This window comes from Denticeps clupeoides, chromosome 10 (assembly GCF_900700375.1).
Source record: "Denticeps clupeoides chromosome 10, fDenClu1.1, whole genome shotgun sequence".
Classification (NCBI taxonomy): Eukaryota; Metazoa; Chordata; class Actinopteri; order Clupeiformes; family Denticipitidae; genus Denticeps; species Denticeps clupeoides.
The window spans coordinates 1,277,415-1,303,847 of NC_041716.1; the positions used below are offsets into that span (position 1 = coordinate 1,277,415).

At 50.1% G+C, this 26,433-nt stretch overlaps 3 protein-coding genes and 1 pseudogene across 6 annotated transcripts; 2 read left to right on the forward strand and 2 right to left on the reverse strand.

Moving 5' to 3' along the window:
• Window positions 1–5,914: 5,914 nt before the first annotated feature.
• On the reverse strand, window positions 5,915–9,489 carry cbx5 (chromobox homolog 5 (HP1 alpha homolog, Drosophila)). Of its 2 annotated transcripts, none has more exons than XM_028993193.1 (5): window positions 9,340–9,489; window positions 8,277–8,491; window positions 7,970–8,195; window positions 7,499–7,599; window positions 5,915–7,250 (listed from the first exon to the last, which is right to left on the reverse strand). In XM_028993193.1, exons 2-5 carry the CDS (start codon window positions 8,417–8,419, stop codon window positions 7,112–7,114), a joined length of 609 nt encoding a protein of 202 aa, XP_028849026.1. In that variant the 5' UTR covers window positions 8,420–8,491; window positions 9,340–9,489; the 3' UTR covers window positions 5,915–7,111. The 2 variants fall into 2 exon arrangements, with proteins under 2 accessions (XP_028849026.1, XP_028849027.1); XM_028993194.1 differs by having other exon boundaries at window positions 9,386–9,479.
• A 658-nt stretch (window positions 9,490–10,147) lies between these two features.
• hnrnpa1b (heterogeneous nuclear ribonucleoprotein A1b) lies at window positions 10,148–14,621 on the forward strand. 3 transcript variants are annotated; one of them, XM_028993191.1, is made up of 12 exons: window positions 10,148–10,269; window positions 10,813–10,929; window positions 11,024–11,170; window positions 11,253–11,463; window positions 11,546–11,623; window positions 11,713–11,802; window positions 11,883–11,960; window positions 12,563–12,709; window positions 12,796–12,939; window positions 13,020–13,102; window positions 13,341–14,478; window positions 14,562–14,621. In XM_028993191.1, the coding sequence occupies exons 1-10, from the start codon at window positions 10,258–10,260 to the stop codon at window positions 13,088–13,090; spliced, it is 1,095 nt and encodes a 364-aa protein (XP_028849024.1). In that variant the 5' UTR covers window positions 10,148–10,257; the 3' UTR covers window positions 13,091–13,102; window positions 13,341–14,478; window positions 14,562–14,621. The 3 variants fall into 3 exon arrangements, with proteins under 3 accessions (XP_028849024.1, XP_028849025.1, XP_028849023.1); XM_028993192.1 differs by having other exon boundaries at window positions 14,393–14,478; XM_028993190.1 differs by having other exon boundaries at window positions 13,020–14,478.
• Window positions 14,622–16,860: 2,239 nt separating this feature from the next.
• On the reverse strand, window positions 16,861–20,513 carry nfe2 (nuclear factor, erythroid 2). The gene is made up of 4 exons (XM_028993189.1): window positions 20,362–20,513; window positions 18,811–18,889; window positions 18,583–18,720; window positions 16,861–18,207 (listed from the first exon to the last, which is right to left on the reverse strand). Exons 2-4 carry the CDS (start codon window positions 18,856–18,858, stop codon window positions 16,960–16,962), a joined length of 1,434 nt encoding a protein of 477 aa, XP_028849022.1. The 5' UTR covers window positions 18,859–18,889; window positions 20,362–20,513; the 3' UTR covers window positions 16,861–16,959.
• A 2,065-nt stretch (window positions 20,514–22,578) lies between these two features.
• Window positions 22,579–22,678, forward strand: LOC114798952 (uncharacterized; annotated as a pseudogene).
• Window positions 22,679–26,433: the final 3,755 nt, after the last annotated feature.

The window sequence follows — 26,433 nt, forward strand, 5'->3', positions numbered from 1 at the left end:
TTTGCCCTCTGTAGGGTTAATGGATGTTTAGTAGGTGCTCTTTACAAGGTAAATCATACAATACGAGATGGAAATGCGTCATGTTCCAACAGAGAGCCGAGTTCCTCGGTGCTGAGTGTTGGGTTTGGTGTTTATGTAGATGAGCGCATTAGTCTAGCAGCGTGACAGATATTTGGAAGATAATAGGGGCTTTTAAAAGCTACAAGGGAGTTTGGCAACGGCGAGACGTTGTGGAAAGTAAACATGCCCTCGAACAAGCCGTAACTCCCCTGCTGACAAGCGCATTAACTGCACGACGCCCGCAGTGAGGTCATTTTATGTCAAACCAGAGGCCAGAGTCAGCAGGCCCCCCCGGCATGCCGGCGTCCTCGCGTGGCGGCAGCGGGAACTCCAGCTGCCCACAGGCCGCAGGGCCGACCGCGCCGGCATTAACACCTGGAATGGGCGGATCGAGGCTCCGGCTGCGTCCCCTGCAGCTGGTGATTCACGGTTATGGCTGTTTGGAGGAAACATCAGCAGTGGAACGGGAAAAAAGTGATCTCAGCATCTCCACATTTACTGCCTGCTTTCCAGTCACGTGAATATTCAACTTTTTTTTTTTTTTTTTATGATTTCGAGTATTAACTTTAATTAACCCGTCTGCAGCTTTTTAAAATGCGTTGTCATGTGCAAAAATGAAACTTTCATCCTGTTTGTTCTTGCACAAGGTCTCCAGTAGACGATAAAACCCGAAGAGTAGAAAAGCAGCAGCATCGGCGTCGTGTCTCCAGCTTCGAACCCGTCTTCATCTGGCAGCTTTGATGTTGGCCGCAGCTTCTCCGGTGACGCCGTGACAGACGTGTGCTGACCTCGCCGCTGCGGGCCAGGCCTGCGGAAATCGTATCTGCTTTATTCTTTTTCGTCTGGCCACGCCCCCGAACACACACACACACACGCACACACACACACACGCTCGTGCGGCGCGAATAAACGTCACATGGCCGGAGCCTGCAGTCGAACGCCGTCTTCCACGCGGTGTGGCGGCAGAATTGATTTTGTCCTTCTACTCGTCTTGATGTTTTTGTCCCCCTGCAGCCTGCTTTCCACCCAACGCGGGCCCCAGATTTCCACCCGGCGTCCGGCCCCTGGAGACGAGCGGAGGGCCCCACCTGGATTTATGCCTCGGAAGCCGGCACAGCAGGTGCTGCACGTTTCGGGGCGTCCTGCCGCACGGCCCCGCCCGGCTGTGCCGCGCCTCTGGACGGCGGCGATGGGAAACAGATGAGGGCCGGCTGTTGCCGAGGCAACACATCTGCCGTGCATTTTCACCTACTTCCACATGACCTTTAAAGGGAATCATTTGGTGCTCTTCTGCAGTGCGTGAGTGTGTGTGTGTGTGTGAACGTTCTACGTTAATTTACGTCTTGGTTATTACGAACGACAGTTTGTTTTTCTAGCAGCAGAGGGCTCCTGGAACACAACCTCATTTCTGCGGCCCGGGGCCGGCGTTTACACCGAGGCAGCATGACCTCCGGCTCCGGGCTGCAGGCTAAAGGGAACCAGGCGCGGGGTGAAAGGTCAACGGCGTCAACATGTGACACCACAGCCCCGAACGCTACATGCTAAAAAGGCACCGTTAACGCTGCCCGGCGTCTCCGGAAGAAGTCGGGTCAGATGTGTGAGCAGGAGGCCGGGAGGTAATCACGTGGCTCGGGCGCAGAGAGGCCAGGCGAATTTCTCGAATTCCTGCGTTGTTTCTGCCCTCCGTTCGAATGCGCTCGTCATTCACGCCGTACATGCAGCCGCCCTTTTGCCGACTGACAGGTCCAGAACGTGCTGAGTGAGACATGTGGTCCTGTAGGCTGTCGAGCGTACTTTTCTGTGAAATGTGCATATATATTTTATAGGACTGTAGCTGAATGTCTGCCGTGCATGGAGCACAGGAGCGGCAACAACAACAACACAGCTGCTTCATTCACAATAAACCGCGCTGATTGGCCAATGTGTTGAGAATGTTTGCATAAATCACATGAAAGTGAAGTGATTGTGAGACACTGCAGCACAGCACGCGGTGACACAATGAAACGTGTCCTCTGTATTTAACCGTCACCCTTGGTGAGCAGCGGGCAGCCATGACAGCAGCCTGGGGAGCAGCGTGTGGTGCTTTGCTCAGTGGCACCTTGGCGAATCAGGATTCGAACCAGCGCTGCCCCATGTGCCTCATCCTGCGAGATCACTTTATATACATACATTATCATGGCGATATGACGCGCCGATAACACACAAACTACAGATCCCATAATGCAGTTCGCACGGAGATTTGGTGACTTTGAAGCATGAAAAAAAAGAATTTTGAGATGTTTCACAACCTGAGATGTTTCACTAGCTGGTCACTCATGTTAAGATGAAATATAAATATTTAAATACAAACCGTACTAGTGCATCTTAAATAAAAATTTCACCATATTCCTATTTGTTGAGGTGCACAGTGAGACAATCTCCGCCGGTTACGAAGCCGAATCAGACAGGACTTTTATTTCGCGGTGTGTGAAGCGCTGCCTTCGTGGGCATCAGATGTCGGAATGCAACGAGCAGGCGGGATCTGGCGGGATCCGGCGAGTCCGGCGAAACTCATCTGTCTGGTGACGTGTGATCCTGGCCCAACACATGGTGCCTTGGCGTACAAAGTTGGTCTGTAACACCAGAGGTGTTCGGGTGGTGGGCGGCGCGGGTTTTGGTGCCAGGATTAGCGCCACCAACACACACAGCTGGCCTCAAGGCCCAAGATGGCTTTTAACACATAAGGGCGCCAACGAGTCGCCGTAGAAAACCCGGCCAGTATCCTGGGGTGGAACTTCTCCTTCCAACCCCATCATTGCCGGGCGTCTGAAACGAACACGGCAGATCCGCAGCAGGACGCCGCTACCCTGCGCCGCAACCTTAATCACCTCCATTATTCAGAGGGAAGAATTAAATCGAGTCTGTCGTCAGGATTTATAGACTGCAGTGGTGGCCCGGCGGGTATGGACGCAGACCCGTAATCGGAAGGTTTGCGGGTTCGAACTCCGACCTGTCGAGGTGCCGCCGAGGTCCCCTTGACGGAGGTATCGTCCCCACAAAAACAATGACCCTCCCATTTACATCACATTTAAAAAGAGCCCCAAAATCCAGCCCCCTCGCTTCCGTCTACATGCCGCTACATCACGAGCGTCATCTCCGGAACTAAATTCCATTCTGGAATTGTGATGGGCAAATCGCTGCATATGACGATTAATAACTCTCGTATGCACAGAATGTTCGAAATCTCGCTTAAAAAAAAAAAAAACGAATTAAATTCTGGACGTGGCACTTTCACGCGCAGCTGAAATGAAGTTGCAGCTGCGCTGGTGATATGAGTAAAATGCATCTCGCATGTGGCTATAAACCATCTCTTAGCGGAAAATAAAGGCCTGGAGGGGGGAGGCGGAGGTGAATTCTAATTCCGGAGTCCTGGCCGCGTCTCTGCAAATGAATTTACGGTGTAATTACGGGACGAGGCTGGAGTTATGAAGGGGCACAAATCAGCCGCCGTTAGCAGATGGCAGAGAAGTGGTGGGGGGTAGATTCAGATCGATATTTAGAAGTCCCAACAGGTTCCTCCGAGAGTGGCGCCACTGTGCGTGATGGGCGTGAAATTCCTATCCTCCTCCCGTCGCTGCCCAGAAGAAGTGGGAATTACATTTCAGATTTCAATTTTTATGATTTTGTCAGAACACAGAGGCACATAAATGTTTTAAACACAAATGGAACATTCCGGAGGTGATATAATACAAAACAAAAAGTGGCATTCTTCGGAATACTAAACGAATCCCATAAGAGCAGGTTTGTCGATCAATTAAAAAAATACATTAAATGAACCACACAATTTGGAAATATTTAATTGCAATTAATCACAATTAATTTGTCAGACTAAGGCTTGCCATAATATTTTAAACTACTAAAGAGACAAACGTGGGAAGGAGGCTCACCGCATGCACCGAAGCCATCAGTGGAGGCATCCCCGAACAGAATTGTGGGTACGGCGCCCTGCGTTGCTTCTGATTGGCTGCCGTTCCTGTGCCCCCTACACGACACTCACGTCAAATACGTATACGTGTTCATTTATTTAACATAGATATTTCAGACGAGACATGAGTAGAGAACGTAAATTATTATTATTATTATTATTATTATCATGGGGAAAAATGATCTAAATATGGCCATCGGGCCACTTCTCTTTCTTTCTAAGTCTCACCACACTCCTCACCGCAGGTCAGGTCCTCCCTTCTTCAGCGCAGTTAAAAATTATATCAGCTCGTGGAGGGCAAGCATTAGCATTTGCATTTTATAGGAGGCACTGAGATTTAGAGCGGGATATATCAGCTCTGAGCAGACAGAATTAGTTAACAATGCATTATCTGCCTTTTATGGCCGCCATAACTCTCCTGCTTGGCCGCGAGCGCCGGTGAGGAGGGGACGGAGCGATGGAGGGATCCGGAGCGGGCGCGGGAGAGCCAGCCTTTGTCTCCCGAGCGTGTCGGCCGCGCATTAAACACGACAGTGACTCTTCGCCGGCCGTCACCTTGGCACGGATCAGTGGGCCGGAGCGAAACCGCCCTGCGCCAGGACACGACTCCTGAGGCCACCTGTATGCACAGACACCCCAAAGAGCTGACCCTGACCTTTTAGAGGGTCAAAATGAAAGAACAACAACATTTATTTCTTATATAGCCCATAATCACATACAGAAAAAGAAGGAAAAAGAAATAACCTATCAATATTTTTCCTTCAAATAATACCATTTGTCTCACAACAGGAATTGTCCCCGTCACTTAAAATATTAAAAGCAAACAAGGGAATGATCAACGCGTCTAACCATATATATCCCCATGCACCGGCGTGAGTGTGCGTTCTGACCCCCACGGCTGCACTGTGGAACCCTTGCCACTCATTCGTTGTGCCCTCTGGAACAAATATACGTTGGGGTCTTTTGTCTCAGCCAGGGGACCCCCCGGTTCGAACCCCACTTACTACCATTGTGTCCCTGAGCAAGACACTTAACCCTGAGTGTCTCCAGGGGGGGACAGTCCCTGTAACTACTGATTGTAAGTCGCTCTGGATAAGGGCGTCTGGTAGGTACATACCATAAATGTAAATGTAGAGTAGATTTAATCAACACAACCTAAATCTCATTATACCCTGGCTGCATTCCGGTAATTAGTCTCATTAACAACTTCTACCCGTTTCAGATTAACACCAACACACACTGTGCTGCTCCGCTGCCGGTGGTCCTGCTGGACCTGCTGGTCCCCAAAGCTGCAGATTTACTGGTGACCTTTGGGTTCCATTTGCAGCAGGCCCCGCCCACTGCCGAGGAAAATTCCAGAAGCAGAGAGGCGGCGCATGCGCACACACCTCAAGCCAATTACACAAGCTGCAATGCACCATGGGGCCGTTTATTCTCGGCTGAGGCCACGCCCCAATTAAACCGTTAAACGAGAGGAGCAACGATGCAGGAGAACGGGGGGACAGTTTTACTATTGATTCTATATTAAACTTATTTATTAAAAAAAAAGAAGCTCTAAAATAGTTAATTAAATGTGGTGATGTGCGGTGAAATGTGCAGAAATCGCGACAGAACTGTTCTCTACTTTGCTACGGATTTTGAGCAGTGAGCGTCACATCAATAAAAGTTTCACTATTTAGAAAAAAAAATAAAAACAAACTCGTGGATCTTCACAACTAATAACTGTACGAGCATTTTGTCAGAGTTGCTTTAATAATAATAATTAAAAAAGTAATTTAAGGTATTAGGACCTTAACGTAGTTTGATGCCATCTGCTGGTGTGAAATGAGAACTGCACCAAAAAGCCCCGTGATAATGGCAGACGGACACAAAGACATATGACACCATCTATTATAATGTTGAAAACTAGATTTACTACAATCATCTACAAGACATACAAAAAAACAAAAATAATAATAATAAATCAACCGTGCTGAGCACTTTACATGGTAACATACATCAAATGCTGCACATCTTTTAAAACACCCTTGATTGAATAAACCTGGAGAGGTGGACTGATGAAGATGATGGGCACGTTTTTAGAAACCAGGAGCATAAGAAGTGGAAAGAATAAAAATAAAAACAACACATCTGCATCCAATGCACGTTAAACACGATCCGCGCCGCAGCTGAGGGACGAATCGCCCGGCAACTTCCTCCGGGCGAATTCGTGCGCGTGATCCCAGCACATCTACTACCTACATACATTCTTTCTTTCTTTTGGGGGCCCGGATCAGTAGCTCAAGAGTCTGGGCGCACCATCAAGTTTGACCTGTACACAACTTCATTCTACAAAAACAGCCACAAAAACAGGTCTGAGGTCAATCTGATGAAGTGAACGTGGAGAGAAAAAAAAATAAAAATACAGCATTTTACTGCATTTGTAGCATTTTAAAAAAAAAAAAAAAAAAAGGAAGGGGGTAACATGGGAGCAGCGGCTGGTTACATTTCTCGAACACATGGTGGCGCACCGAGACCAGAACACAGAGACGAGCTTCGCTCACTTCAGACCAGACGGGACGCGCCGCTCTCTGGGCAAACGGACTGCTTTAACCTCCACTGTGGGTTATTAATGAACCCAAACCCATTTAGGACCGAGACGGACGCTCGCCCGCTGTCAGACCACGCCCGCTCTCGACAGATCCGGTCACCTGGTTGGAAAGGGGACGGCAGTGATTGGAAGATGATCTCTGTGTTCCTCAGGCCAGACCTGGGCTTTAGCGAATCTCATTTATAACCAGAAAAAAAAAAAAAAAAAAAAGAACCCACACAGAGTCGATGTAGAAACGTAGCATGGCGAGGACAGAGAGAGAGAGAGAGAGAGATGAAAAGCGAGTGTGGATGGCAGGAGGGTGAAGCGCGACGCCCGGCCGGGGCATCGCCCACTGTCGGCAGCTTCTGAGGTCTCTGGAGAGAAGGTGGTTGGGAACCAACGATGACTAGGGACGGGCGGGGGGGGAAGAGTGTACATGTTTGCTGGGGTGGGGGGTGGGTGAGGTGGTGTTCCAGCTGTCCTGCACACGTGCAACACACACCACCCGCCCGCCCTCACGCCTCCGCGCTCTTCTCCTTCTTCTCGCCGTCCTCGTGCCAGGTGAGGCGCTCCTCGTAGAACGCTATTACGATCTGCGGGCACTTGTGATTGGCCTCCTTAGCAAGAACAAGGTCAGCTTCGTCTGAGTCTTTCCTGCAAGGAGAGAAAGAACAACGGCATGTTGATCGCCCCGATTTCACTACAACGTCTGGGTTCACATCTCGACCCCCCCCACGTTCACCCTTTTGTCCCCCCTCAGCATCAGTACCATCTGAGTGATGCCACCACACATCTCGGTTCAGCCTGACGATCCGGCGCCGCATCTACAGTCTGTCGGTGGGGGACGGGTGACGCCTGCTGAGGGGGGACTACTGTGATGGTAATCACCCCAAAATTCTCACCATTTCATGAGGAACATCAGGTCTCCACAGGAGTCCGTGGCTCCGATGATCTTCTCTGGTTCCAGACCTCGTTCAAAGCCCCTCGCAATAAGGATTTCTTCCTGGAGTTAAAAAACAAAGATGGCTGCTTCATTCAAACCGTATTAATGTACTGAACATGTCAGACCCTCTGTAACGTATGGGTGGTAGTAGCGGCTAACGCACTCGCCTGTGAACCAGAAGGCCCAGGTTCAAACCCCACTTACTACCATCAAGTCCCTGAGCAGGACACTTAACCCTGAGTGTCTCTGGGGGGGGGGAGGACTGTCCCTGTAACTACTGACTAAGTCGCTCTGGATAAGGGTGTCTGGTAAATGCCGTAGATGTAACTCCAGATCCTAAAAAGAGGGTCTTACTGAAGGGTGGAGGTCGGACGTTCTGCATGTACATACACACACTGACAGCCACCCCCCCATGCGCAGAGTGGCTCACCTCTTTTTTCCGCTTGGGTTTGCTCCCGCCTTCCTCCTCCTCTTCCGTGGAGTTTTTCCTCTTGGTGGCGCTGCCGCCGTCCTTCGCTCGCACTCCCGAAGGGCCGGTGCTGGAGGACTTGGGCCCACTGCTGTTGGTGCTGCTTCCTTTCTTGTAGGTCTTCATGAACTCAGATATGAGCTCCGGACAGTCCAGATTTTTCTCCGGCTCCCAGGTGTTGTGCTTTCTGCGCAAAATTATAATAATAATAATTTCAAAGTGCAAAACCAACAAGCCGTTGCATTAAAAAGCGCGGGGACAGACTCACTCTGAAAAGCCCTTCCACTTCAAGAAGTATTCAACGCGGCCCTTCACCACACGCCGGTCCAGCACCTTCTCCACCACGTACTCCTCCTCGTCCGAGGACTGCTGCGAAGCCCCCTCGCCGTGCGACTGGCTCTTCTTGCCCATGGCCGACAGCGATTCCGTGCACCTGGTAAAGAGCGAGGACGTCTCCCTGGTCTGCCGAGGAGGCGCTTCTTCCTGCAGGGAGGGGGTTGAAAATTACAAGCCTTTACATGCCACCCTAATGCATACAGGTGTCCATGCAGACCTACACAGCCAGAGAATCTTTATTCATTCATGCAAAGTGGGTGATCTGAAATCAAGAACGTGCACCGCTATCTAGTTTGGTTTTCCAGTTTGCAACCAATCCATAGAACTATTGCTTCATTTTCTAAATGCATATATGAACATAACTGCTCATAGTGTTATACTAATATACCTGTGACACATATTTTATGTTAAAAACATAAAATTGTAATATTTGCATATTGGTTCACGGTATACTTGCAATACTGAGGTCTATAGCAGTCGCTAAAGCATTTCACTGCATACCATACCGTGTATGTGACAAATAAAATTTTAATTTTGTTATTTACGGTATAATATTAATATTTACAGTAAATGAGCCAGACGTTACACGGTGTGATGCATGGCTTAACTGCGGGGAAAAGAATAAAGTCATATGCGGGCTGATCGGGAAAACGAATCGTTATAAAAATGAAACCGCGTGGGGAACATTCTGCAATATGTTAATCCGGTCGTGGCGCGAAGCGTGTGGCGGGACGCCAGCCGCCCACTTAAGCCACGCAAGACCGCCACCCACCCGAGACCGGGACCAGCGTCCTTCACGCACATCCACCTCGAAATTCACGCATATCCCCAAAAACCACCACAGCAGCCGGCCATGTCCGTCCACGCTAGCCTTTAGCCGCGGTGCTAGCTGCAATAAACAACACGGCCTAGATCGCCGAACCGCGGGCGTTCCCACAAAACCGAGCCGAGCCGCGGAGGGGCTTGTGCGACAACTGCGGGCAGCGCGGACTCACCGAAACCGCGTCGCCGTGAGGTTATTTTTATTTTATTTTTTTTTACCGGGCAGAGACGGGTCCTGCTAACCGCTGGCGACGAGCGCTTCCTCCCACCGCGCCTCCTGCGTGCGCAGATAAGCGCGCCAAAATACACAATGGCGGCCGCGCGCGTCTGCGCATGCGCGCGGGGCCCCGCGTCACGGCAGCTCGGCGTTTTCACGAAATTCAAAACATCCCGTCAAAAAAAACACAAACAAACATTTCATTGCGAGGGGGGGGGCGTTTAATCAGACCAACAGGACAAAATCAGTATCAGTAGTCCGTGTGTGTATGTGTGTTTCGGTCGTGTATTTATTTCCTTCTTTGTACGTTTTACACAGCCTGTAGGAGATTGCACGCGCCCCCTCACTCGGCAGCGCTACCGACGACCCAAATATCAGATTAGTTAAAATATATAAAATACGGATGCATATGGTCAGTGTTCAACCAATCTCGTAGGCCTGAAACCCGGTTCCAGTGGCTCTGATTTAACAATTGCTGGGGAATAGTCACACAGCTGATACGACGGTCATCACCCGTCCATTTACACGTCTCAGGCGTGCAAATACAACATGTATGCACACAGCCTTTCCATTGTAAAAACATACGTTTACTACAGTATACCCTTTACATCGTAAATAAGGCATAAAACAAACAAATCACCGAGCCTGTGGGACCAAGGGGTTTGGCGCGATTTAATTGGACGAAGTTTGTACTGGCGCGCTCGTCGTCCTATGAGAGCGGTCGCTACGTCACTCGCGGGAAAGATTGGCCCAATCAGCGTCGGGGCTGGGCGGGACCGCGCCGCTTTATTTGTGAAACAGTGCAGGGACGGCTCCGTTGTCGCAGCGTCTCTCTCCTTTGTTGCCGGGGGGAGCCCACGGATCGTCACACGCAATGTCGAAAGAGGTGAGCCTGTGGCGGCCGGCGCGGCGCGTTGCGCTCGCCGTGCGCCGCGTGTGCGTTTCGGGCGCCTTTTTCTGCGCGTCGCGTCGGTGCGGGCTTTGTGGGAGACGTTCGGAAGGCCGTGTGCGGAATAATGGCTCCGCCATTTTGCAGGCCTCGTGTGGCCGAGCCGGATCTGGTGGACCCGCGTCGCGTCGTTCCGTCACTTGCGCGGCGTGCGCCAGTCCAAATGTTCCGCACGAAATTGTATTGTTTGCTTTTAATGGCATTTGTGGCACATTTTCGGCGTTTCCCGCAGCGTTGAATATTAATGGCGTAACAAACATGGCGGAAACGCGTTCTTGTTAGCTTAGCATTAGCTTCCTGCAGCGTATGATAATCTACCGGTTTCTATGTATGTATATTTACCCTCTTAAAACGCATAAGTCGTTTTTTTTCCCCATTCTAAAGTCTAGATTTTGAAACGTGGACCATTTGTGTTGTTTGCTTGATTGCGGCGGTTCTCCATTGTCCCATGATCTTCACCGACACGGTTCTGTGGCGCAGGTCCCGCGCGAACCCGAGCAGCTCCGGAAGCTCTTCATCGGCGGACTGAGTTTCGAAACGACGGACGAGAGCCTGCGCGGCCACTTCGAACAATGGGGCACGCTGACCGACTGTGTCGTGAGTATCGCCGGCTTGACGCGGCCCGACTCCCGCGCGGTGAATTGTGGGCCGTCTGACCGGCGCTGTATTTTATTTTTATTTTTTTCAATAGGTCATGAAAGATTCGCAGACCAAACGGTCAAGGGGGTTTGGGTTTGTGACCTACTCGTCTGTCCGGGAGGTTGACGCCGCCATGGACGCTCGTCCCCACAAGGTCGACGGGAGACTCGTGGAGCCCAAGCGTGCCGTCTCCAGGGAGGTGAGTGTGCATCAGACGTTTCATTGTATTCTGCACCCCGGGTTGTTCCAGAACTCACGCTCTGGCCCGTCGTGCCCGCCAGGATTCCAACAGGCCCGGCGCACACATAACTGTGAAGAAGATCTTCGTCGGTGGGATTAAGGAGGACACCGAGGAGAGCCACCTGCGCGACTACTTCGGCCAGTTCGGCAAGATCGAGGCCATCGACATCATGGTCGACCACAAAACGGGGAACAAGAGGGGCTTCGCCTTTGTCACCTTTGATGACCACGACTCCGTTGACCGGATCGTCAGTGAGTATTTGGGCCAGATCGTGTGATCGGGACGGCGCCGGCAGCGTACCTGACCCAAACCCAACTCGTTATCTGCCTACAGTTCAGAAGTACCACACGGTGAACTCCCACAACTGTGAAGTGAGGAAGGCCCTCTCCAAGCAGGAGATGCAGAACTCTGGTATGAGGAGGGCGGATTCCTGTTTGAGGGCTCGGGATTGGCTGCTTAAGTGGGTCTAATCCCCCCTCCCCCATCTCTCTCGCCTTCAGGTCGTGGTGGAGGCGGTGGCGGGGGCAACTTTGGCAGAGGCGGCGGATACGGCAATGACTTTGGCCGCGACGGATACTTTGGCGGTCGTGGTACGAAGGGGGTTGGCTGGCTCACTATCGGCTCGTGTACTTTGTTCTATGGCTGCTGAAACCGTACTTGTTTTTTACAGGAGGTGGGCGTGGCGGCGGTGGTGGTAGCGGAGGGTACGGAGGTGGCGATGGCTACAACAACGGCTTCGGGGGTGATGGTGAGTCGTAGGGTTTGTGTTTTTGTGGGCATGCACGTCTCTATGAACGTGGGGCGGTGGTGGCCTAGCGGTTACGGAAGCGGCCCCGTAATCAGAAGGTTGCCGGTTCGATTCCTGATCTGCCGAGATGCCACTGAGTTAAGCGTCGTCCCCACACACTGCTCCCCGGGCGCCTGTCGTGGCTGCCCACTGCTCACTCAGGGCGATGGGTTAAATGCAGAGGACAAATTTCACTGTGTGCACCGTGTGCTATGTATTTTTTTTTTTTTTTTTTTTTTTCTTCCCTTCAGGGTATCAATTCAGCTAGAATTGCTGATAGCTTGACAATTCAACCCAAAATCAAACTCACCTTATTGGACCCAAAAAGCACTTTTTATTCCTACCTTTGCCTTCTGAGGAGCAGTGGTGGCCTAGCGGTTAAGGAAGCGGCCCTGTAATCAGAAGGTTGCCGGTTCGAATCCCGAGGTGCCACTGAGTCCACTGCTCCCCGGGCGCCTGTCATGGCTGCCCACTGCTCACCAATACAGGGGACACGTTTCACCGTGGCACAGTGTGCTGTGCATCACATGTGACAATCACTTCACTTATTTTTTGATTGATAGGTGGCTATGGAGGAGGACCTGGCTATGGTGGCAACCGTGGATATGGTGGTGGTGGCGGCGGCGGTGGTCAAGGCTACGGCAACCAGGGTGGATATGGCAGCAATGGCTATAACAACTACAATAACGGCAATGGAAACTTCGGTGGCGGTACGTACGTTTTAATAATTTGGTGGCCTTTCCGGTTTGGTGAGAGGCCGTGGAGTCCTGACGTGTCTGAACTGGACCCTCTGCAGGTAACTTCGGAGGAGGTGGTGGAGGCGGCGGCGGTGGCGGCGGCAACTACAACGACTTCGGGAACTACAACAACCACCCGTCGAACTACGGGCCCATGAAGGGCGGCAACTTCGGCGGCGGGAGGAACAGCGGGCCGTATGGCGGTGCGTAAGGGAAGCTTCGGGCCCAGCACCGCGGCGAAAGGCCACCCGCATTCACACCCCGCTCTTCTGTCTCTTTTCAGGCGGCTACGGTGGTGGCGGCGGCGGTGGCAGCGGGGGATACGGCGGCGGCTCCGGGGGCAGGCGGTTCTGAACTGAGTGGCAGGTCAGTGCTCTAGCCGCAGTGCATCCAACACTTACATTTTTTTTATTTTTTATTTTATTTTTGTTTTTAATTTTATTTTTTCTTGAGGAAAGTGTAAACATTTTTGCTAAACTGTGATGCGCCTCCAAGCATCTTTCACTTCTTCTTCTTCTTCTCTGTGGAGCTTGTGTTGTGGATCATGTAGATGCACTGAAGTCGGCATGCAGGCTTAACGAATGTTGTTCATATTGTTCAACAGGACTGAGTACTTATGAGAGGAGGGCGAGAGGTGACAGGGCAGCTGCAGGTTTACACCCCCCATAGATCTGCTCAGCCAAACACTTGTGGCAGGTTACCGCTGCCACAACGACGAGATGTGTACAGTAGCGCAAGAGATCATGATTGGTTCCATTTAAAGAAATGTTTCCTTCAGACATTATTTTATATTTGTGTTTTTTTTTTTTTTTTTTTTTTTTTTTTTGTGGAGAAGCATTCCAATGAGGTTTTATGTAGATCACTTTTACGTCAGTCTGGTTTTTATTTCATGTAACCACAATCAAGTTGAAATAAACATCTTTCATTTCCTTTTTTTTTAAAGAAGCGTGTCTAGTTTTTGCACATCTCTTTTGGGGGTGGTGGGCGGGCGGGCTCGGTGGTGGTGGTGGTGGTCCGGCGTGGGGCATTTAGCAGGTGAATACAGCCACGCCCCGGGGTGTACAGGGAGTGGGGTGCCGTACGCCCAATGGAGGCAGGCTTACATACGTAAGACTAGCCATGGAGGCCAGCTGAGGGAGAGGAGTAGATCTTCGCCAGGAGCCAGAGAAGCAGGGGACAGGGAGTTACAGGTCGTCACTCAAAGACTAGCAGGCAGCAGCTTCCAAATGGCTTTTTAGAACAAAAAGCCCCAGTAGGTAAGAACCTAGACTGCACACTGAAACACTACAATTCCTTTTTATTTATTTATTTATTTATGAACAGTGCAACTGTAGCTCTAATTCTTTTATGTGTATGCAACAAAGGCTAAGGTTTTTTTTTGGAAGTGTTTGACAATCTGCATGTGTTTTTTTTTTTTTTTTTTTTTAAGTCGATTAATCGTTTAGGTAAGATTATTTGGACCATTTAGGATTTGTAAGAGTTAAACTTTCAGAATTTAGTCTGTCCTTTTTGTAACCTGTACATTTTTACTTCGGGTTTTTTGGTTAGCGCCAGGGCCACTGAGGTTTTGGTTTTAGAAACGATATGTGCATTCATATTAAATACCCCGCTTCTACACTGGACCAGGTCTTCTGAGTGTCTTGTCTTGCTCCCCAGATTTCACGTGGGAAAATCATGACCTGCTGCTGCAAGCACCTCGAATGTTTGTTTTATTCGGACAAATCCAACGGACTTCTTTTTATGTACGTATTCAATTGCTCTGACCGTTCTTTATTGTTAATCTGCTTTACTGTGTCTTCATTTTATCCTCACCCTCTCTCCACAGATGGCATTGGGAGTGAAAGATTTTTATTACATTTTTTTAAATAAATTATTCTAATATATATTTGTCTCTTGCAGTTTTATTTATTTTTCAGTTTGCTTTTGCATTTTGAACATGATTGTGATCCAGTGCAATTTAGGGCTGAAACGATTATTCGAATTACTCTAATGATTCGATTACATAAAGTGTTCTAGAAATTCTTTGCCTCGAGGCTTCGTTTAATTCGCCAGAAAGTCCATCTACTATCGTATCGCCCCCGCGGAGCTGCGCAGCACCGGATTCATTGTTCTACACGGACCGTTTCAACTGGAGCGCATTTTTAAGGAGGCGCGATTTAATTTGAGCTCAATGGCGGAAAATGCCGATACCGGTGCGCGTAAAAAAAGGCATCAAATGTCTAAGGTGCGGGACCGTTTTACGCTGCGTGGACAACGTAGTGCAGTGTATACACTGTAAAACGGACCCGGCTTACCACAAACGTACTTAGTCAGCTCGAAGCTTCTACAAGGTATTGTGTTTTTTATGGGTGCTAACTAGCATTAGCGCTTCCTAGAACGGACATTTATTAGTGTTATGAGTCGATAGTGACGAGGCACGATGAGTAGCAAGAGAGCTAATACAGCACACACACATCTCAAAACGCCTTCCCCAAAAGGTAGTAATAATAAATGCAACAGATGGACAAATGTACATTAGCATATAGATTTACTTTTGGGCGAGTTTATAGCACTTGTTGTACATCACAGCGGCGCAGGCTTGAACATGCATTGCACACACAAGACAAAATCTCTATTTTGCACATAACATTGCACAAAGACAAACATTCCACCTACCTACCGCATCTGGATGCAACTGGAAACTGAACTGGATTATTAGTAATACTTGAATTGTTTATTTTCCTTTTTCCTTTGTTTTTTTTTTTTTTTTGTTCCTTTTATACTTTTTGTTGTTTTTCGTTCTTTTCGGATGGGCTATAGCAGGGGGTGCACCCCTTTTTCCTTTTTTTTTTTAATTAATTTAAAACTAAGCACAAACAGGCTAACCTATGTTTGTGAATGTTTCACAGAAAGATTGATTAAATGGTCTTAGTTCTTCAGCCAGTAACCCAAAGGTGTTAAGCTTTGATCTAATAAAAGTGTTTTTTGAGAGGAATAACAGCCAATTGCTTGCTCATTTTAAGAGGTTTTTCATGTTGTTTAACATACTAGTGATAGAGTTGTTTAAAAATGCAAAAGTGTGACTTTATTCGATTACTTGGTTTGAAAAATATTCGATAGTTGCAGCCCTTATGCAGTTTAACCTGGGTGAGCGGCGTCTGTGCTCAGTGGTACCGTGGCTGGATTTTTCACCTTAAATTATGGCTGCTCCACTGCTCACTTGGCCAGAAATTGCACCCGTGCACGGCACAACCCAAATTCCTGTTACGCCGTTTTGGCAAAAAAATCTCTGCTATTGAAGATCATCTCTAAATCGCGTCAGGTAGACAGTTGAGTACTAATGTTCTCCTGGATTATGCTTACGCTGTGACTTTGGGGAGTTTTTTTTTAATTGCAACATCTGGGTTAAGCCTCCTGTGAAATCTGATTAGCCACAAAACCAGAGCTTCTTGTAATGGTGCTTTACAGTATTTAGTGGGCAGCGGTGGCCTAGCGGTGAAAGAAGCGGCCCCGTAATCAGAAGGTTACCGGTTCGAATCCCGATCCGTCAAGGTGCCACTGAGCAAAGCACCGTCCCCACACACTGATCCCCGGGCGCCTGTCATGGCTGCCCACTGCTCACCAAGGGTGATGGTTAAATGCAGAGGACAAATTTCACTGTGTGCACCGTGTGCTGTGCATCACAAGTGACAGTCTTTTCACTTTTTTTCCAGTATTTAGTGTCTAATTTGTTCTTGTGGAGTAAAGTCAGGGTTTTTTGTTCTTCGACTGGGTGTAAATGTTCTAAATATTTATTTGTTTGCAGTCATTGACCGACTAGACTAAAGGAGCAGGTTGTTAGTAGCCTAGCGGGTAAAACACTCACCTGTGAACCAGAAGACCCAGGTTCGAACCCCACTTACTACCATCGTGTCCCTGAGCAGGACACTTAACCCTGAGTGTCTCCAGGGGGGGGACTGTCCCTGTAACTACTGACTGTAAGTCGCTCTGGATAAGGACGTAAATGTAAAGGAGATCTTGTTTAAGACCAGGCCTAATCCAGGAACAGGAATCTGGTCAGACCAGGATAGATCTCTTCTCTCCATCCAACATCGAGTCACGTCAGCAGAAACATTCTTTTAATGAGCAATTTTTAAAGGAAGAGCTGCATCTCAAATCTTTTATTACAGAGACACTTGGGTTACATCCATAAACATGGTTATTGGCGTGTGTGCTGGTTTAGTTGGCGAGGGAAGAACGGGCGCTCAGTGTAGAGCCTGGCATCCGCGGGCCGCGCACGGCTCCCGGGGCACCAGGTACACGCCGCCGTCGCCGGCCTGCTGGAGCGAGTAGTCGTCCAGCGAGTACGGCCGGCCGTCCTGGTCGCGCAGCTGCGAGAACACCGTGGCGTGCAGCTCGGCCAGGCGACACTTGACGACGGCGAGGCTCTGCTGGAAGTCGAGCCGCTCCCGGCTCAGGTGCTCGCGCTGGGCGCGGAGCTGGCCCAGCTCGCCCTCCAGGTGCACGATGTTCTCCAGCTTGCGCTTGCGGCAGTTCTGCGCCGCCACCTTGTTCTTGCCGCGGCGCCGGATGTCGCGCACCAGGGCCAGCTGGGCGTCGCTCAGGCTGCACTGTGTCAGCAGTTCGTTGAAGTCGTCCACGGGCAGGTTGACTATCTTTTCCAGCGGGAAGGGGATCTTGAGGGCCAGGGCCCGCCGCTCGTCGCGGCTCAGCGCCACCGGGGTGCCACCGGAGCAGCGGGCCTTCGGGTAGGACGTGGCCGAGCTGTTGAGGTGCAGGTCGTGTAAGGCCTGATGCTGTTTGGGCGGAGGGTGGTGGTGTTGGTGCTGCTGGGGTCCGGGGGGCGGACCACAGGACGCCGGGAAGAAGGAGGCGGACGGGTGCGGCCCTGGGTAGGCGTGGAGGGGATGGGGGTGCTGGTAGTCCGCCGGGTAAAGCAGGTTGGGTCTCATTCGACTCAGTTCTCCCGGCCTGGTGTCCATTTCCCCTTCGCCGTAACCCACGCCAGCCTCTGGCCCGATGTAGGCGGCTGTGCCCGCCATGCCAGTCTCGGGAGATGCCAGCGGGGGACTGGAGCCCAGCGACAGGCCCGAATCTGATTCCAGGTCGTCGGCGCCCGATTGTTTGCCGCGTGCCGGCCTCTGACCCCGGATGTCCTTATCGAGGCCTTGGCTGCCACCGGCTAAGTTCATGTGCTCCAGGAGGCTCATGAGCGGTGGCTGTAGGGTCGGCGCGCCGGGATTCAGCCTGGGCGCCGGCTGAGGGCCCGCGGGTCCGTAGTGAGGGTCCACGTTCAGGCCCAGGCGCTGGCAGGGCGCAATCGCCTCGGCGAAGGACCCGTCGTAGGCCGGCGCGTGCATCTGAGGGTCACAAGCTGGCGTGAGAGTCACCGCCTGGGCCGGATTCATGCCGAAGCTCCCGGCCGGGACCACGGGCTCCATGTGCAGGTAGGGATTGGGTTCGAACGTGTTGTCGCCGGGGACCTCGAACTCCTGCAACGCATTAACGTAGCACATAAACGGCGTGGTCTTACACGCATGTTATAAATGAACGTGATCACCCGTGTGAGGTGTGTGTGTGTGTGTGTGTGTGTGTGCACGCGCCACCCAGGGCTTACGCGGGTCTGATCGGGTTACGCGTAGAAACAGACCGTCATTGTGCAGCGCAGGGGCGCTGCTGGAAACGTACAGCGCTGCCCCAACCTTTTCTCTCCTCCCTGCACCCCCATTCCTCAATCGGCCCATTGTTGTTGTTGTTGTTGAACGTAAAGCTTCGCTTTTCGCTCCAGATCGGCGGCCTTGCGCCCACGTGCGGAGCACTAAGCACATCGCAGGTCGTGCAAATTGCTCTTTTTAAGAATAAACTACCGGCAGGTCGGTGATGGCCATCAGTTCCTGCCACGTGAAGTCCATCTCGGGGTCCTGCGGGTGCCGATGTGGCCGGAATCCGCTGGCGGCGATGGGCATGGACGCTCCCCCATGAAGCCTTGCGGGGTTCGCCAGACCCTGGGGAGGAATTCATCGGGAGAAGGGACGTCAGGGCGAGGAGCGTTGTGGCCGCCGCGGCCGCCGGTGCCTCGGATTCGGGGGACTCACCTCGCAGGTCCTCCTCAGGGGGAGCACGCAGTCGGCCGCCGAACACATTCAGGCGAGGCTCGCGTCGCCGCCAGCACCTCTACAAAAGTCCGGGGAGAAAAAGCGAGAGTGTGTGAACAGTCCCGATGGTGACGGGGAGACGGGCCCCCGACCCAGAACCCGAATAAGGTCACGCGGTGCAAAGGTCTGAGCTCGGGGAGCCCGGCGTTCCCGCCCGACGTTAATGTCACGCGGCGCGAGGGCACAGCGAGTTCCGTTGCACTGAACTCCTCCTATCAGCTGGGCCGCGGGGCTGCGGTGGCCGTCCCTGATAAGACAATCTGCAGCCGGCACACACACTGACCACGGCTCTAACAGCGCGGGGACGTCTTCCCAACGGAACCCGACCCTCTAGGAAAAGACATGTTCCGTAACGGAACCATTACCGGCCGCAGTTTATTCGTGCAAAGCAACAAAACGCGTGAGGAACCCGAGGTGAGGATGCATGAAAGTGGAAGGAGGCGTTCCGGCCCTGCGTCTCCAGCAGGGTTCTGCCCACGTCCACGGCGGACCGGCGCAGCCTCACATCCTGCCGCCGCCGCCACAGCGCCTGTGCCGGGTTTCCTCTCGCCTTTTTCCCCCCCCTCAGAGGCAGAGCTCTATCTGCCATTTCAACACCGCGGTGCCACCGCCGGGCACGGAGTGGAGCTGTCAGGCGAAGAGCCGGGCCCCCAGCAGCAGACATTTCACAACCAAATTTCAATCGAAGTCGTGGTGGCGGGAAAGTTGTTTTTACATTTACAGCAATTACGGCATTTACCAGACGCCCTTATCCAGAGCGACTAACAGTCAGTAGTTACAGGGACAGTCCCCCCCCGGAGACACTCAGGGTTAAGTGTCCTGCTCAGGGACACGATGGTAGTAAGTGGGGTTTGAACCTGGGTCTTCTGGTTCACAGGCTACTACCACCCTACTTTCAGTATCCTACCACCCTTACAGTCAATAGTTACAGGGACAGTCCCCCCCCGGAGACACTCAGGGTTAAGTGTCCTGCTCAGGGACATGATGGTAGTAAGTGGGGTTTGAACCTGGGTCTTCTGGTTCACAGGCTACTACCACCCTACTTTCAGTATCCTACCACCCTTACAGTCAATAGTTACAGGGACAGTCCCCCCCCGGAGACACTCAGGGTTAAGTGTCTTGCTCAGGGACATGATGGTAGTAAGTGCGGTACCCACTAGGCTACTAAGATATAAAGTTGTATAAACCAGTCACTGTCGTTAAAGTGTCTAAACGCCATTACCCACACAGTGGAGCTACAACTGAGATGAATTCATCTTCCTGAAGAGTGATCAAGCAACAATAAAGTGCCTCATGTCACATATATACCGACATTTATACTGAAATGTGTCCTTCCTGTGTGATCGTCCTGAACTGTGCTGCCATGGAATTCTTTTTAATTTACAAATATTTCCTGTATTTCTATCATTTGAGACAAACTACAGTTCTGAACTTCACTTGACTTTGAGGGAATTCCAATAAGGAAGTGTGGAAGTAATTAAAGAAGCGTACCTGTGCAGCATGACGCTGATTGTCCTCAGGCAGGTCACTTGGGTTTAAGAGTAAGAAGGTGTCACCTAATCCTGGCAGCGCAGTGTGAAGTGACGGTCCCAGCCACGCTCCCCTCCCTCCCTCACTCTCGTTCTCGCTCACTCGCTCCTCCGCTCCGCCTGTCACTCGCATAAATGGGACGTGTCCGTGGGCGACGCGAGCAGCCTTCCTGTAAAGCGCCCCGCCCCCCCCCCGACCCCCTCCGCTGTACACGCCCGCAGCGTCCACGAGAAGCCGAACGTCGGCGTGACAAAAACCACGAACGATTAATCCCATCCGGCAGCGAGATGCGCGCGGCGGGCCTTCCCCTCCACCTCCGGTCACCCGCAACTGGACGAACAGGGCGTGTCCAGGGGCCGAGGGCGGCCGGTAGTTCAGCAGGTGCCCCAGAGCACCTGGAGTTGAAGGGCCCCGGCGAGGGAGCCGGGCCGGGCGGGGTCCGGAATGTGCACCTCCGACAGGTAAGAAAGGCCACATTGTTCCTGTACCTGGCAGGGACGCCGCCGCCGGCGAGGGGGAGCCGAGGTGGGTGGGGGCTGGCGTCCCAACGTAGACCTCCCCCCGTGCCCTGCCCCGCCCCCCTCCCGTGGAACCCTGGGATTTCATTAAAAAAAAAAAAAACAATAAGATTGTACCGAAACAACCGCCGGGTCCCCTGGGTGGGGGGGTGGGGGGGTTGGTTGCCACCCAACGTGTTTTCACTTCACCTGACTGATGCCATTGAAGGGCCTTCACCGTCTCCGGTTTCCCCGGCTCCCAAGCAGCTGCTCTGCACCCACTTCAAAATGTAAATCACCCCGCCGGCTCGAACCGTCATCGCGTGCACGAGACGCGGGGACGCCTGCCACCGCAAGCGTGCCAGAGGAACGGGGACACGGAACCCGTCTCTCGGGGGAGTGCTCGCGCTCCGTCCCGTCACGGCGGACGTAGGTGGCTGACTAGAGTTCACAGAGGCGGGCGTCTACCCGGAATCAGAAGAAGGGACTTCCCGAAGTTCTCGCTTGTGAGCCCCCACCCACCTCCTCAGCCACCTACAAACATGCCAAGAAAACAGCCTGCCATTACCCCGACCACGGCGGTTTTGGGATCTGGCTCGGGTTCCAGGCCGCACGCCTACTCTCCTGGTTTTCCCAGCTCGGGTCAACGGGCCAGTCTCCGGTGGATGTTTATCTCCACCTTGTTCCCCTCCCACGTGCCATTCTTTCCTACTTCTATCTGCCCATCGGTACCCTCGCAGTCTGGGCCTCCCCATCCCATGTCCTCCTCGTCCCCCCGTTTCAGGTCTCAGGGTCCTGACCACAGGAAGTCACACTGCCGCCGGCCCGCAGACCCCGGTCCCGTAATACCATCATCTCCCGTTACTAATAACATCTTGGACCTCATATCGCGGGAATATCTGCCATTATTTCATTATTCTTCTCCCCCCACCGACGTCGGTGCGCCGGGCTCGACAGAGCGCCTTTGATTCTTGCACAAACATGGGAAAGAACCCTTGTTAATTAAACACGAGAACGTTTTCGTGTCCTCTGTGGTCGCGCGGGGAGAGTTGCTGGGAATCGGGGGAAGGTTGTGATGGAAAGAGCGCGTGTTTTATCCAATACCCAATACCGTTCACGACATCATCCCACAAATATGTTGTTCTGTGCGTCCACTACAATATTTTCCATGACACGTACTTGCACGTGATTTTTTTTTTATTATAATGCACTGGGTTTATGTCCAGAGTTCTACATGAATATGACCAATTTACACAAGTAGATACGTAAACAAGTGAGACCAAAATATATTTCAGCAGATATTTATGAAATTATTATTAATGATTATGAATTAACTGCAGCAAATGCAAATTGTTTGACCAACTTCAACTAATTGCGTCGGTTCATCCACAGAATTTCTGTTGAGTTGCGATCAGGTTCTGGCCATTCTAGAACATGGCTGTCCTTCAACCAGAATGACTTGTAGAAAATGGTTCCTTGTTTCCTTTAGAATTTCCCGTTATTCTGTATTACAGGCGGACCTTTTGGTGCCTCTGCATTTAACCCATCACCCTGAGTGAGCAGTGGGCGGCCATGACAGGCGCCCGGGGAGCAGTGTGTGGGGACGGTGCTTTGCTCAGTGGCACCTCAGTGGCACCTTGGATCGGGATTCGAACCGGCAACCTTCTGACTACGGGGCCGCTTCCTTACCTGGCAGGGGAGATACCGTGATCAAAATGGCGGTTCACCCAGGGCGAGGCTCAGCCATTGCACTTCAGCTGTGCTGAATCTTGACTGCAGTCATCAGTGATGGCCTGGTGGGTAAGAAACAGACCCGTAATTGGAAGGTTGCCAGTTCGAGTCCCCCAATTCATGGCTGCCCACTGCTGACCAAGAGTGATGGGTTAAAAGCAGAGCATGCATTTCGGGCCAGTGGTGGCCTAGCGGTTATGGAACCGGTTCCCGGTTCGAATCCCGATCCACCAAGGTGCCACTGAGGTGTCACTGAGCAAAGCACCGTCCCCACACACTGCTCCCCGGGCGCCTGTCATGGCTGCCCACTGCTCACCAAGGGTAATGGTTAAATACAGAGGACAAATTTCACTGTGTGCACCGTGTACTGTGCTGCTGTGTATCACAAGTGACAATCACTTCACTTTTTTAACTGGTGGCTTCCAATCTGAAAAATCTTAGACATTAACAGTCTTGAGCTATTCACACATCTAATATTTCTGTTTCCCGTTTGTTCATTTTGTTCTCTTGATCTACTCTAGAAGAATTCTGTGAAAACGTGATAATTTCAGGTCAAATGTACTGTGTAGAAGAAATCTAGCCATTTATTTGTGAATTTTCTTCCTAATATAAGCCACTGGTTGTGAATGTGGGCCGCGTTGTGCAACAGTAGACGGTGCAGGGACAAGCTATATCTCCAGGCTGCTCCCCTCGCCCCGTCTCAGGCCAGAAACCACAGCGCCCTCCACATGCACCTAATGTCGACTTTATCAGCTCCACGCAGAACTTCCTCTATTCAACACATCTCCACTGTCTTCCCGTTCTTCAGAAACACACACACTCGTGCACACACACATTTAACCATGCACACGCATGTTATTTCCATCATGGACAAATGCCATTCCTGCATTGTGCCGCCCCCGCCGAGGATGAGGACGTTCTGCGCGGCCCCCAGCAGCACTGTCACCCCGTCCAACGCAGCTGTGAAGTGGCCGGACACTTCGCGCGTGTTTCAGCAGAACTCGCTCAATCTGTCAATCTTATCTCGTTCGATTGAGACGTTGGCGATGTACGCAATAATACTGCGGGTTCGGCTTCCCCATTCACGGTCTGTCAGGTATAACGTTAAAGTTTTTGTTATGTCATTTTACACAAAAGGTTGGCCCCTGTTCTCAGAACTGGCGTGAAAGGCCACACTGAGAGTTCACTGCAGGCTGCTGAGTTAAAAAGTCGCCGATGAACCAGAAGACTACAGAGTCACAGGTTCAAATCCCACTTACTACCATAGTGTCCCTGAGCAAGACACTTAACCCTGAGTGTCTCCAGGGGGGGACTGTCCCTGTAACTACTGATTGTAAGTCGCTCTGGATAAGTAAGTCGCTCTGATAAATATCGTAAATGTAAATATACTAAGTGACACATTTTGATTTATGATATTAAATGTTGAATTAGATCTTGCGTCTCTCTACATTTGGGATGATGCCTGCAGGACAACGTGGACTGACCACGTTCATGGTTACAGTAGAAGAAGGTTGCCAGTAATGTTAGAAAACGGAACTTTTTGCCTGATACTCTGACCTTCGGGTTATCTTGATTCATATGGCAATCTCTCTCTTCAAGGCTGATTTCGAAATCATCTTGGTGGTAGCGTTGTGAAAATCCATTGTTATATTGCAAAACCCGATGGTGCGCCGCAATGCTGTTACTTTAGGTCTAGTCTGTTGAAGTGGCTTCATTTATTGTTGCTTTTTGCTTCTCTCCAGTGGCATTAATGTTTATTCTGGTCTTATTCTGGGAAAAACGGTTGTTATTTTATTCAACAGCAGAGCAATCGTGGACATTTGAAAGTAATATTGTGCTTTTGTAAGCACGGCAGTTATATATTAGATTACAGCATTGTTCTGAAAATGGCATTTTACAGACCTGAGAGAGGAGTGAAAAAAGGACAGTGACCGTAAGAGAGATTGACTGGAATGCTGAAACCAAAAAGGCTGAACATGGCACCGTGGTCTCTGATGTCATTTGTATCAGGGCTGGTAAAACAGACCAGACGTAAGTGCAAGGGGAAAACCCCGGTGGGATTGGTTTTGGAATGGTGCTTCCCAGAAAAACTGACCGAGAATAATTATCTTGGTTGGCTGTAGGAGGAAAGTTTTTTTTTTCTTTCTTGTTGTTTTAACTCCTTATTGGATGATGCACAAATTTGGACACGAAACAAAAGACCACAGAGCTCATGTAAATTAGAGCCGAGGGAAAGAAGCGGTTTATAAAAGCAGTTGGCCAAGAGCATAGAACGAAGGAATATATTAATAACTGCCATTCCGCAAATGAATACGGTGCAGAGTGTATCTGTGGCAGTGGGAGAGGGCCGGTCATCCACCCCTATTGTCATGCTGATTGTGTTGTTGCCCAAAACCCATGAACTGAATCATTCTCTTGCTATAACTGAAGCCACGGGCACAGAAATAGATGACCCCGTCGACCACGACATGAACGCTGAAAGCAACTTACTGTAAAATACCCTAAAAATAACCTGGAAAAACCTGTTTAAAACAACCAGAAATTCATTGTTTACTGCTTAATAATATTTTCCCTGCATGCATCGCTTAGACTAATATATATATATGATATGATCAAATTTAACTTTCACTTTTATAGAACTAGAGGCCTTTCGTGTATGGCTGTTAATTATGATGTCTTCAGTAAAAACTTGTTTTTTTATTCATTTTTTACTCAAGTTTTTACTGAGGATTTTATGCAAACTCAAAAGTTAGGTTTACTTGACAAACGGTCGTTCATCATTCGTTTAAAAAAGCAGGACACATAAAAGTTCTCTGTCTGGTGTTATAATACATATATAATAATCAATAAATAAAAATAATCAATAACATATTTTGATTACCGAAATGCTAAGATGTCATAAATAAAGTTAGGCTTGACTCACCAACCCTGCCAGAAATACTAACTATTAATATAAAATATCTTTATACTGCACACATTCATCTGTCTGATATTTAATAAATGTGGCTTCCTGTGTGTGGCCATTTTCCACTGTTCTTCACAACACTCCAATCAAAGTCATCAATGACCAGTATTATTAAACTCTCTCTCTCTCTCTCTCTCTCTCTCTCTCTCTCTCTCTCTCTCTCTCTCTCTCTCTCTCTATATATATATATATATATATATATATATATATATATATATATATTAAAAGAAGAAAATTCTGTAACCAGTGCAGAATGAGCTCATTTAAAAGGTATGCTGTTATATATTAAAGCACTGTTATATATTTTTGAATACAAGCACAAAATAAGGATGGTTTTAGTTTTTTAATGTCAACTGTTCACAGAAAACGACGTGATTCGAAGCGGAAATGTGGCATCCGGTACTTCAAACAGAAGTGCAAACCAGGAGCCAATTGGGTGCCTCTTGGCGAGTTTGTCATTTCCCTTTTTTTGGCGCTCCCAGTCAAACTTGTTTTCTCTGTGCAGGTTGTGACAGAAAAAATAAAAATAAAAATAAGTGATTCGACTTCATCACAATACTCATATTCAAGTGAATGATGATTTGAATGCTCATAATCAGAATCTGACATTTTATGAGTATTAGCAATATACCAACGTCCTTATAGTTGCATATGAGGGTGGATGCCATAAAATGTGGGAATATGAGACCAGAGGTATGTGTGACAATAAATTAGTGAGGGTCGTGGGGCAAGATACAAACACACTCAGGAAGACTATAGAAAATAAAAAAAAGAAAACGGCAGAAATTAATTGTGCGTATGTGAATGTGAATATGTGATATATGATTGTAGTGTGTTGTT